Below are 13,334 nucleotides of genomic sequence, written 5' to 3' on the forward strand. Positions count from 1 at the left end.
AGCTAACAATCTTCCACATTTGTAGCAGACAGACAATTTGTTAAACAGCCAATTTATAACTCAAATAGTTTAACAAGTTACCAGATAAGGTTTTAATACAAGTGTCAAAATGGTTTATTTACATAGAACCGATTCTACTGCATTTTGCTTTGGGTAATTAGGAGATATATTTCTGCAAGGTAATAAAAGCTTCCTACTAGCTCACTGAAAACCTACTACTTCATATAAATGACTCAAGTGCACTGCTATTTCCCTAAGTGTCAAACAAAGACCAGACATATTACGTAGACCTTGCAACATTTTGTTCATTCAACTTCAGGGAAAAAAAAAGATAATCCCATAATGTTGTTAAATTCCACAGTTCTTAAGAACAAAGATTTTAATGTTATGATGCATCCACTGCGATGACAGTGTGCTCTTTGCTGACAAATGAGGGCAGAGTGCCAGGACTCTGTGTGTAGATTAACGAATGCACATTCGCAGTGTTCTTTTGTACTGTAACTGGAGCAGCTGCTGGATTATGGTGAGAACAAACTACATTCCCTCAACAGCCAGTACAGTTTTGTCCCCTGGTTGCTCTATGTACTACAGGGAGCTGGTAGTGAAGCTCTCCTTATGTTTACATGACAGACACACACCTCCTGCTAAAAGCAGCTCACTATTTCCCATAATAGGAAGAAAGCAGTGCTCTTAACTAAGTAACTGCCCGCTTCAACCATGCAAGAGTTTTAGCTTTCCCCTATACAGCAGACTTAATACACTTAACCAAGCAGAAGTAAGACCATTCCTAAAGATTTATTCAAGTAACTTTTTCTACATGAAGACATACAAACATAGTTCACAGTAGCAAACCAACAGCCAAAATCTGAAACACATTAAACAGTGCTGTTGAAACAGGAAGAAAATGTTCGTAAACTGTGTTTAACAAAACAACATTTCCTTCAAGGCTAATGAAAATACTTCCTGATGTGTTTGACCCTTTTCTACAAGGCATCTGGCATTCTTCACAGAGTTTAATTCATACTATCAATTTTCATAATTCATACCTCCTTTTAACTGGTTTTCCTTATTGGGCTTCGGGAGCCAGTACTTTTGGTCTGTTTTTCAGGTTTGTTTGTTGGGTTTTTTTTTTGTTATTATTTATTGTTGTTTTGGGGTTTTGTTTATTTTTATTTCAAGAACCATCACCATCCCCTTTTTATTTCCCCCCAGGTTAACAGCAGCATAAGAAAGAACACTAACTAAGAATATTATCAGAAGCCCTTTGGTTCAAAACTGTAGTTTGCGCTAGGCAGAAGAATACCGACTATTCTTTTCAGCCCTCACATGCTCTTAAGTAGCAAGGAAGTGAGTAAGACAGACAACCGCCAATAATGACACACTGCTTAATTTTCTCATGAAAGGCACGAGACTTGACTTTGGGAGGTATTACCTTGTCTTGAGGTACACGTACACTTTATCTCCTGTCATCATATCAACAGCAACAGTTTTGCTTATTTTGTATATCATGTACCTCGATTGGAAGATGAGTTGCAATATTCCCATTTTAGTAAAAAGTTCATTAGATGTAACCGTGTCACAGTTTTACATTAAAATACACATGAGAATATGTTGCTATTTCTGAACATTGCCTACTATGTTCATATGGCAAAGGCAAATGTAAGGCCAGTTCTGTATAGTGCGCAGATTTTATGTCAGTTCTAAGAACACGCTTTCAGTGCGATACAAGAAGCACAGTCTATTCAACAGCTCTGCACTAAAATGAATCCTGCAAGAGTTCATAAAAAGTTCATATTTTGTTAATTCCCATGTAAGAACCCTTAGGGATACAAAACTGAAATGTCAGACACATTGCTGGAACTCTGAATAAGGCCAGACTCCTACCTTGATTTCTGTAGTAAAATTAGGGATACAGGAAACAAAAAGAATTCACAAAAATAAAAAATAAAGCTAGAGAAATATAAAAGGCTTTTGGTTTTCTTTTGTGTTGAGAGTTGCAAACATGAAAGCAATGGATAGGGTCAATCTTTTATCAGAGTTGCTGGGAAGGAGCAACAAAAAAAAAAAACATACTTTGTGCTCCCTATGACATAACTTGGGTGTCAGTAGCTCTGCTACCTTCCGCACTAGTTGCCACACTTGCGCACAACTTGAGCGGACAACATTCCATGAAAACCCGAAGGATGCTGCAGAGGATTTTGTGTTTACCTATGTCTTCCACAAATTCCTGAGACGGGTATCTACATTAGCTTTTGGAGTTAGCTTCTACCTTTATTTGCAGACAGTCCTTGTTAAGCAGATTTCAAAACTGATGTTCTAAGAAAAAATGGCGATTTTCTCCCACGAAAGATCTTTCTAATAAATAATGGTCCTTTACTGCCATTTTCTTTTCAGCTATTCATACATTATGATACTTATGAATAAAAGTAAGCATAGAGCCATTTAATTGTGTATTTTTATTTCACCTGCAGCTTCTTTCAACTGGCTTGGAGAAACACAGAAATGACTCAATTTGACTGCAGTCAAGCTAATCGTTTACACATGCCAAAGAATGGCATAGGTAGTACATATTCAGAAGTCAGTTTCAGAAAACAGTAAGGCCCAGACTAAGATATTCTTCAATCCCATAAAAATTACAGAAATAAAACAAACCATAGTTATGACTAACACCAATAACCTGTATGCTTTGCACACACTAAAGCCTAGACAAACATACCACAGAACCCATGAAGTCGCTGCTGTTATTTACATGACACAGAGAAAAAGCATTTTCTGGATACAAGACTAACAATTAAAAACAAGCAGCTGGCAAAACAAAATCCCCAGGCTATGAGTCAACACAAGCTGTGTGAAACAAGCTAATAGAACATATAAGTTAAGATGGTAAGAGCAGAATAAACTTTCTGAAGAGTTACAGCAGTTACCACGGCCAAAAGCAGTTACCGCTCCCTCACCTTGTGCATGAAGGAGCTTGGTTTCCATGTTACTGTATCAAACCGATGTTTGTGCAATGCTGACTAAAGTGTGATCTTACATCTAACACAAGACCAGCAAAACCACTGGATCATTATTCTCAAGCAAATGAGAATCTTACAAGAAATGTGTGAAGAGATGAGTCTAGAAACAGAACATCTAAAGATTACATTATTCAAGCCCCAAACCACAGCTGAATGGTTCTGTGCAGCACATTAGACTAAACTCAGGTTCTGTTTCACCACTATGTTTGCTTATTATAGCAATCTTTTGTAAAACATACTACTATGCAAGATGCTTCAATATCACAAATCTGTTAATATTAGAATCTAGAATATTAGAATTTAACTAACAAATTACGGTACCTATGGGATTAAGTCAAGTAACTGCAAATTCTTCTTACATGCCCTCATTAACAAGTGATTCACAATAGCACAGGAACGAAAACTTGTTATATCATGCCTTAACTGAAAAAAATAAAAAACATTCTTCAGGGCAGAAGCCACATCTTCTCTTTGTTCTACGAAATGTTTAGTACATGTTTTTGTTGCTCTACAGAGTTAAAGGAATTCTACAGCACGAAAACGCAGAGGCTGCAGCATGTAGCTGCAAGCTAACTGGGTCCTTCATCAAGGAGAAATAATCCACTGATGAGAGACACTGTCATTTCAAATGAATAGAGTCTGTCAGAGACCAAAAGTCTGGACTGCCAGAGGAGTTAACCACTCACTGTCTGCTATCTTACCCATAAAGAGACCCAGATTCCAACTCTGGGTACAAAATCAGCACTATCAATCCCCCTTACTTTCATTTAAGTTTTGCTTAGCAACTAGTACTGCGCAATACAAAAGCAAAACTGGTGCAAAGGTCCCAGGAATCACCTCTAGTCCCTCAGGGGATTCACTTCAACCAGCTCTACTCTAGTCTAGTGAAATACGTACACCTTGGCAAGCGGGCTGCATAATGTAGATGCAATCCTAGATCCAGTCTTCCAGTGCACTGGCTGAAAGAAACAGTTTGTGGTTGCCAAGATGACTTAACAACACAAGCCAAAAGGGCAGTAACTGCAAGCAGTATGAAAATCTGCCTCAAATGCACATTTCTGACCACCACTAAAAAGGTAATACAGGCATGCCTAATTATAACTCAGTTATAGCCCAGATTCACAAACTGCTACAGACAGAATTACTGCCAGACTTTCTCACAGAAGACATCTTCAAGTAAGGAGGTAATTTGCAGCTAAATGGATAAACAACTTGGATGACAGCACACTACTTTTTATATTAAAACCCCATACACATGAACTACATTTCAAAATTAGGGAGGTAGCAATATTCCATCCCACCAGCTATCATGGACTTATTGCTGGGGTTTTGCTGGAACTTGTTATTCCCTTCATATCTTGGCTGACAATTATGGAATCATATGCAGGATTTAGAAGTTCTTGTTTTGGGGGTTTTGTTTTTTATAGTACTATCTGTAATCACTATACATGAGTGTAAATTGAAGGTAGCTGCTCAGCTGGTTGACGTTTTTACACAACAGTATTTTTCCAAATCAGAGTTTGAATTTTAACAAAAGTTACACTTTTTGATTGTATTATTCTTAGTCCAGCTTCTATTTTTTTTCCACACAAAGAAATATTTAAAAGTATGGCATATTTTCATAGAGACAGTATTTATATACTCAGTAATCACTTGTATTTTTCTAGTCACTAAATTTTAACAACTGGATAGTTTTACTCATATTTTTGCACCTTGCCTTTCAAACTTTTTAAGCATCAGGTAATTCCTTTTGAACTCCCGACCTGAAGTACAATTTTCATCAGAAAAATACACTGGTGCTTGGTTCAACACCATTTCAATTCCAAGCTTTAGACTATTTCTGCCCTGTTTAAAGTCTAAGGCCATATAATATTCAACCTGCAGAGTAGTAAGATGGTATTTGGTTCTTTTGCTCCCCTACCAAAAATAAAGGCAGTAGAATGATCCTATCAACTAAGAAGACTTAATAAAATCAACACAGAATTAAGTTTTAATAGCTTGCAATACATGGAGAACAGAAACACAGATACCACTGAATACTTCTGTAGTGTTAGCACAAGCTGCAATCTCTCAGGAACAGTTTCAATTACAAAGTTTTTAAATCAGAACAAGCCTAAAGGCTAACCTAGCTTTCAATTTTACCCATGAGACAAACATAAGACATGTGAACAATCCTAACAGAAGAAAGACTAAACCAAAACAGACTCTACATGGACTTCCCTATCGCTATGAAGAGGAGGGTTTAACAGAAGCTTTTGTTATCATTTGTTAATTTCATGAAATTCCTCTTTCCTAATCCCATTCCACTAGAGGAAACTTATTTTTACACATACATACAATGTATATGTACATATATACATGCAGTGTATATGTACACACATACACACAAACGTAAGAATTTGCAGCTTCTCAAACTGGATACTAACGCAGCCAAATCAGTCATGACTAACAAGGAAATTGCCATCTATTCCAAGCCCAGTGCATAAAGAAATACGTCCATTTCCTAGACTTTTCAAAGACTTCAAAAATATAAGCTGCTCCCTAAAAAAGACTGTTTTAGCTATCTATGAAACAGAAAAGGTCAAGATTTAACATGCCTGCTTTAGTAAGTAGTCACACATGAAGTAAATCAACAGTCAATCAATAGCAAGGAATTCCAAGTCTGTTGACCATATCTACACACGTTATAAAGCACAAGTAAAATTAAATCATTCCATACTCAAATCTCTTTCCATAGTTGGTTGTCATAATAAACTCACCCTTTTTTCAGCAATAGAAACACAGTACATCTGAGCAGATAATAGTCTCTATTACTAGAGGTGGTGTCCTCTAACAGCAGCATCTCTCCCCTATTCATGGGGAAGTCAGGCTAGTAAAGACAAAGACTACCATACTATTTTTAATTACGTTACTCTAAATTACACTGAACACAGGTTCAACACCACCTGGCCTGCTAGAGGAATGAATGAGTTAATTACATATGCAACCTTTATGGTCTACTTTTTTTAAAAAGAAAAATCATTCCATGCTCTAAACCAGGATATACATTTTACTTCGTAAGACTTCTAGAAACTGTGACACACGGAAAAGTAGGAAAAGTTACAGGAAGACATCAAGAGGATAATTTTAAGACTGGCAATACTACAACAGCCATATTTGAAATTCTTTGTCAACCTTATTAATTGTATAGTAAGGAAAAAAGTTGAAATTTCCCAACTGAAATGTAGTTCTCCTGCTAGGAACTTGCATAGGGATGTGAGCATGGCATGACAAATAAAAACTTTTGGGCTCTGATTATTAGTACTGAGACTACAATTTCACAGCCATTCCTTTGGTAGCAGTTGTTTCAGACATGGCTGCTCTTCTGCCCAAGCCAGTTGTGTTTCCACTCCAGTGTTCCCTCCCATTGTCACAGCCCAGCTGCTTGTGAACTAACTCAACAGCATCATTCATCTGTTGGTGGTACTAGAGCATGGACAAGTGACCTGGGCAGAGCAGGAATCTGGGGGTGTCAATCTGCTAAAACACTGATGCTTGAATAACTACTTGCTGGGCTATACCTAAACAACATGGCAAGGAAAGACACAAACAGCTGCTCAAGCACAGAGGAAATACAAAATTGCTACTGAAATGCATTTTAAGCAACATTAATGATTGAATTAAAAAGCAGAAAACCAAACTACAGAATACCAATGTATTTTTCTCAACTGACAACTCTGAGAGCAATGCCGCTTACAACTACTCTAGAAAGGGATCAAATGGGAAAACACTTCATGTTTATATATTTTCTATATAAAGCACTAAACAATAAAAAGGCAAAAAAATTAAATACTTCAAACACAACTGAATATCATTCTATCGTACTGTTATTTTATAAACAATCACATGTAGCCATCCTTTTTACAGATTTTTTTTTTTAATTCTTCTCTAAACAAAGAAAATCCATCACTTAGGAGCTTAATGATAAATCATTCATTTGTAGAACTAATGTTTTAATTAGCAGCTGTATAAAGCAAAGACATTATTAAGTCCCCATGAAAGAATATAGTTATGTTTTACATTGACTTAATATCTAACTGATGAATACTGAATGTTCTTAATGTTATTATTGACTTGCCTATGTCATTAAAACCTTTTCTTTTTCAATTGTAACCAAAGATGTTTATAAGAAGCAAAAACCCCCAAACTATTTTCTAACCACTTTTCCAACACAAATGTTCAATGACAGTCACTTCTGTAAAACTGAAATCAAAGTGATCATATTGTCACTGCTATATTTAAAAATTTAACACTTAAACAGAATGACAGGTGGTTTCAAGCATTAGTACAGAGGAAATACACCTGCACTGAAAAGTATAAGGGGATGGAAAAACAAACCAAAACAATCATAACCCTGCCAGTAATAAATCACATTTAACTCTTGAGAAAAATTCTTCAGCATAATGATGTAGGTTAAAAGATAGGTATGTAGTTTTGGGGAGTACACAGAAGAACAGAAGAAATATAACATACAAGTCTTAATCACTCACCATCTGAATTGGTTTTTTGTGAAGATCTCGTTCAGTCACCAACTTTTCTTGGTCAGTAACATAAAGGCCTTTTTGTGCCAGGGCTTGAATAACAGCATCATGACCTAGAAGTGGTTTTGCAGCATCACTCTTGAGAATAAGGCTACCAGCACGACAGTAGAGTTCTGCAGACAACAGCAAGTTAACAACAGGTGGTTTAATGTGCTCCTGGTCATACTGGTCTGTGTAAAATGGTTCTCGTAGTTCTTGTGGAACGTTTTCTACAAAGAAAAGATACAGCATTAGGGTTTTTTTATATGTATGAACTCAAACTTATGTTAAAGAAAGCATAGTCAAGGGAAGACCAGAGTCATTATCAGTCATCATAACATAAAATGCTAGGGAAAATTGCATACAAAGGTAGCATTTGAGCTACAAATAGGAACTTAAGAAAAATTCAAGACCAATTGCACACTGCAAAGGCCACACTAGAAGGCTAACCTGTGGTTACAGCATTGTTACTTGAAAGTGTTCTGGGTTCTCCAAACACATGCCCAAACAGTTTCATTTCCTTTGGCATAACATTATATAGTCAGACATACAAAGGCAGAACAACACCCATTTAAATACAAACCCCTGTCCCTATTACAAAAATAGAATTGACTTTGAATGTTCTATTTTAGCACAGAGTAATTTGAGATAAAAAGGGCACCTTCCACTCAGCATCCTTCTAGGTTTCATGTATGCAAGAGAAATTTGATTACTATACTATGTATTTCAAAGATCATGCATCACAGACTGATAACAATCCAGTGGCTCAAAATAATGGGAAAAGTTAAAAAATATTGTCAGCTTTCTTCTGAAAAAATAATGAATTATTATTTGCCCATGTGTGTAACTGACTTCCCTTAGAACTGTGGCTTTCCTTTTTCAGGTAAGTGGCTTAGCTCCCACAGAAAGGTATGCAAGATTCTGTAAAGTTTATGCTGAGATTTTACCTCCCAAATTAGCATTGCAAGACAACGTAACATTTTTTCCAAATACTGTATATAACACAACACAGGCGGACTATATTTACAGTTGTCTGCCATAAAAATAATAGTTATAAATTAATTCTGTATGGTACTAGATCAAATTAAATTAAATCACCAGAGAAGTGGAAAGTAACTTAGACATGCTTTCACACTTCACCTTTCTTGACAGAGATACTGCAAGATGCTCCATTTTCCTTGCATAAGAATTTCACTCTCCACTGTTGTCAAATTAGTTAAGCCAACAGCATTATAAGCATGGATGAAGACCATGTGTTTCTTTTCCTGGGCCCAAATGGGAAAGTCTATTTAATTGTTACAAGGAAAAAAAAAGTTTTAGGAAAATAGCTATGCAACTCTAGGTACCTATCCCCTTTGCCTTCATCTGGATAGATGGTTAAGAGACAAGGTTTGAAGCAGAGGGTGGAGTAAACAGCCCAATAAGGGTGGAGCAGGACAGAGAACAAACAGAACATGCCATCACAAGATAATGACAGATTATCTTCTTCCTTATACATATTCTATTGCAGTTTATGTGCTTCCATTATAGGCTTTGGGAGAAAGAGCTAGCTGCCTTCTAGCTATGAAAGGAAAAGATACACATTACAGAATGCAGAAAGGGAAAGAAATAAGACATTTAAGAAAGTACGTGTTAAGAAGGATAGTAAAAAAAAAAGATATCGCTTCTTATTTGCTAATTCAGAATATCAAGGCGAAGAGAGGTATTATAATTTGCTTAAACCAGAAGCCTAAATTGGGCTAGAAACTTGACAGCTCTATTTCAGAATACAGACTGAAAACACACTGTCAGCAAAATTACATCGCCCTTTACAATACAAGCCTAAAGCCTAACAACATGACTTTTTCTCAAGATAATAATAAAACTACTAACAGAAAAACCCACACTAGTGTCAGGCAATGATACTGCCGTATTCTCTTGCCACTTCCCAGCCCCACTTACTGGGTCTAGAGGACCTACAGTCATTCAAGACTAGAAAAGGCACTTATAATTAAAGAACTCCATGAGCTGCTAGTTGCCTCTTTCCCTAGGTATTATTTCCATCTATCACAATTCTTCCTGTCCTTTCTTTCCCTTGTTTGTCCATATGTTGGCTATTTCAGTATTAAGCTTATTATTTCTGAAGTCCCTCATGATCCATCTCCATCTTGGAATCAGAAGCTCATTCTTCATATAACTTAATCCTCTCCAATTCCAAATACCAACTTTAAAAGCATCTTCATGCTATGTCCTCAAGCTAGAGAGCATTAGAATTTTATTTTTTTTTTTAACATCACACAATGCACAGGCAGCAGATTTTGCCTTCTTTGAAACATACCAACCCACCATTTTTTAATCGCATAGGAAGTTAGATGGAATGGGGGGGGAACAGGGAGAAAGATTAAAGCCATCGGTGATTTCTTAGAAGACCTAAAAAAGCCTAAATGACAATGACAGGTTTCAAGGTTGAAAATTTGAGCCAGAAAATAAAACTAAAGACAGAAAATAACTCATCACCTGTCAATGAATAATTTCTGATCTTCAGTATCACTGAAACAGACCTTAAAGTGACAACGTAAGATGCAGTGAATGCATTTATCATGAAAATATGCTATTACTGGGGTTTAGTAATGAAAAAAACCCTCAATACACTAAAAAACCCCAAACCAAACAAGATGATAACTATCCAGGAGGAACAGAATTATTTGTGAACAGCATTTCAACTTCTGAAAAATACAGCAAAAGCAAAGTGAGATGTATGCCTTTTTTCCTTTTTTTTTTTTTTTTACTTCACTGGGGTTCACAAAAAACAAATCTGGAATAGAAACTTCCTGATGTTCATAAAAATAAAACAAGAAAAGAAATTTATTAGAGAATCAGAATACAGAAACAAGGGGCTAGGAAGATAAACTGTGACTACAGACATACTCTGAATTTGTAAAAAGAAAACGTGAAAGCACGCAAAATCCCTGCTGTAACAAGATCAGAAGTCTTCACAAAAATTCCTGTCACAACTCCCTTCTCACAGACAGAACCACATGTACTTTTCCACATTTATAACATGTATCAAACTGTTTGGTATCAGAACAGATCTTGATAGAAGTTTCAAACTGTGTTCTCATATCTGTTACAGTTTAAAAGGGGGGGGGGGGGGAACCCAAACGAAAACAAGCACAGCACCTAGACATGGAGGAAACTCTTCCTGTTACTGGTCTCAAACTAACAGCCCTTCCAAAGCCGGTATGTGTTGCCTTTGCAGTCCTGTGGAGGAGAATTTCAAGGCTATGTCCAGTTTGTAGCAGATTCACAGACCAACCAACAGGGTCAAAAGCCTTTATTGACAATTCCAGCAGGACTGCAGATTGTTAAATAATTCTACTAGGCAGAGAAGAATTTTAACACTAATTCCCAAGATACACATTTTACCAAGCCCTTTCCTTCACCCATTTGACAAGCATCTTTTAAGATTAAACTTGAAGTCAATGAACAGTTTTGAAATAAATACCTTGTTGCACATGCTGCCATAAACTGCCATTTGGCCTTGAAATTTGTGGCAAAGCACAGGATTATGCTAGGGAGATACATCAAGGACACAGAGTTCAGGGAGTCGAGCACATAAAATACAGATGAGACCATGGGAACTGGGTCTACTTCTGCTGGAGAGGTGCTGGGCGGATCCCTTCCAGCAGTCAGTGGGCAGGTTTTAGAAACAGACTTGGACTGTGAAGTGGCACAAGGCAGTGGCCACACGCTGCCACAGGGAAAATTTCAACTGGATAGAAGTAAAAACAGTTCTTCACTGCAAGAACAGCAGAGCACAAACACAGGGTGCCTGAGGACCCAGCTGTGAAACCACCACCCATGAGGACTTTCAACGCTTGAGTGGACAAGACCCTGAGAAACCTCTTCTAACTCTGAAGCCTGCTCTTCTTGGAGAAGAAGGTTAAACTGGACAATCTCCAGAGACTACTTTTACCCTTTTTTTTTTTTTCTAAAATTGTCAACAGCACCACAGGTTTCAATTTTGGAAAACTTTTTGGGGTATGCACTTAAGAAAATGTAGTTTAACAATGAATTTCATATTGAACTGTGAAGAGAATAAATGAAGCTATGTACAAGTTCAACACACAGGGAAAAAAAAAAGAAATACCACATTAGCCAAAAACAACAATGTAAACTTAATAATCAGGCTAACTTTAAAAGAGTGTTCAACATATATTCAGGTGTTTTTTCCATATATTACAATGGACTGAAAAGTTCTGCATATGCTCTCTTTAGAGAAAAAAAAGCTTTAATGCAAACAAGGGATTATTATTTCTCCCCACGATGAAACTGAATTGTAAATGAACTTTCCATTTAAACAGAACTTTTTAAATGGAAGGAATATTCTAAAAATAATTCATGGCTACCACCCCTGAATTTACCTTTAAAATCTGTTTTATAAACAAAATTCTCTGCTCAGTTCAGTGTGAATTACTCCTTAGAGAATAGTCTGAATTCCTCTTTAGGAAAAAATTCTTTTATTAATATGAAAAGTCTATACTTTCTTTAAAAATAAACTGGTTGTTTTTTTTTTAAAGTTTCCACACATGACTACAATCCCTTGAGTTACACGACTATCGAGTCTTTCAAATTTACAAGACTGAACCCTTCCAAGTTTATGAATGTTTGATTAAGGAGGTCCAAAAGTTTAGAAGTCTTTGTCAACAAGGTTTCATTTTATTTTTCTTTTTTTAATCCTGAGGATAATATAATCAATTTAAAATGTTTCACTGTAGGCTAATTAAAATATAGATCATTCCTGAGAGCCACAAGGCCACATTAAGCCTCAGCCCAGAAACCTTCAATTTTTACAGGTTACTGACGTCAATCAACAAAGACATTAAGGAAAAAAATTGTGCAAGACTGAGACTTAATACAGAATTATTTTATGAAAATTCTGACTAATACCTTTAATCACTTCCTAGTGCAAACTAGTTGAAAAATGTATGCCAAATCTTAATGGACTCAATCACTTGACAGCTTTCTGCAAGGCAGCAAAGGTATGCTTTTGCCATATAGCAACAGTGTTAAGTTACTTCATTCAGACTCCTACTTCGCAACAAGAATTCTGGTGCCCCATTTGCCAACTGGGCACAAGAGAGCATAGCTTTGCATGAAAGTCAAGAGTTCAAGGACTGAGAACAGGTCAGAGAAGCAAGCTTTGTATTATTTTGTTTCTGATGATTTTTTGTAGTTGCCTTAGTAGAAGAGGAAGACATTTCAATTTGCTATTTTACTTTGAAGCCACCTTCAATGGCGCTGATGAGTACTCCAGTTCTAAGTTTTACATCATGTTAGTAACCAATGAAGCAAGCTGATGCTACCAAAAAGAGAAATCATGAAACAAGACTTTGAATTGGGAAGCAGAAAACCAAATGACACAGTTGATATAGAAAGAGTTTTTACTTTTTGGTTTGTTGAATCAATTTGCCACTTACATAGTTCTTGGCTAGCATGCCGTAAGCATAGTTCTGCCTATGGGCAAGTGTCTAAATGGTCAACCTCTATAAATTTATAGCAAGCAATTTCACTATCACAATTCTTAACTCTGTTCAGCTAACTAAAATGATCTTGTGAGATTCTTAGATTTAACATCATGGAAGTACTATGAATGAACAGACCCTACCCTCTTGCCTCTAGATGCCAAAAAAAATTAACCACTACCCACTGCTTTGACAGCAGTTTTGCACTTATAAAAGATACCTTATGAAAAGCAAACAAACCAACAAACACAAAA

General features: G+C 36.4%; 1 protein-coding gene across 5 annotated transcripts in view; it reads right to left on the bottom strand.

The window, feature by feature from the left end:
- The window catches only part of CAMSAP2 (calmodulin regulated spectrin associated protein family member 2), an 85,853-nt gene that overhangs the window by 66,296 nt on the left and 6,223 nt on the right, over positions 1-13,334 (bottom strand). For all 5 annotated transcript variants that reach the window (XR_008974900.1, XM_057429278.1, XM_057429276.1 and 2 more), the window contains exon 2: positions 7,547-7,806. Coding sequence is in view for 4 of the 5 variants with exons in the window: in XM_057429278.1 (XP_057285261.1) it covers positions 7,547-7,806 (260 nt within the window). In the remaining variant the exon portion in view is untranslated. The remainder of the gene's footprint in view (positions 1-7,546; positions 7,807-13,334) is intronic.

The sequence above is a fragment of the Pezoporus wallicus genome, unplaced genomic scaffold (assembly GCF_028554395.1).
Source record: "Pezoporus wallicus isolate ANWC-B61680 ecotype Strahan unplaced genomic scaffold, APGP_CSIRO_Pwel_v1 contig_593, whole genome shotgun sequence".
Classification (NCBI taxonomy): domain Eukaryota; kingdom Metazoa; phylum Chordata; class Aves; order Psittaciformes; family Psittacidae; genus Pezoporus; species Pezoporus wallicus.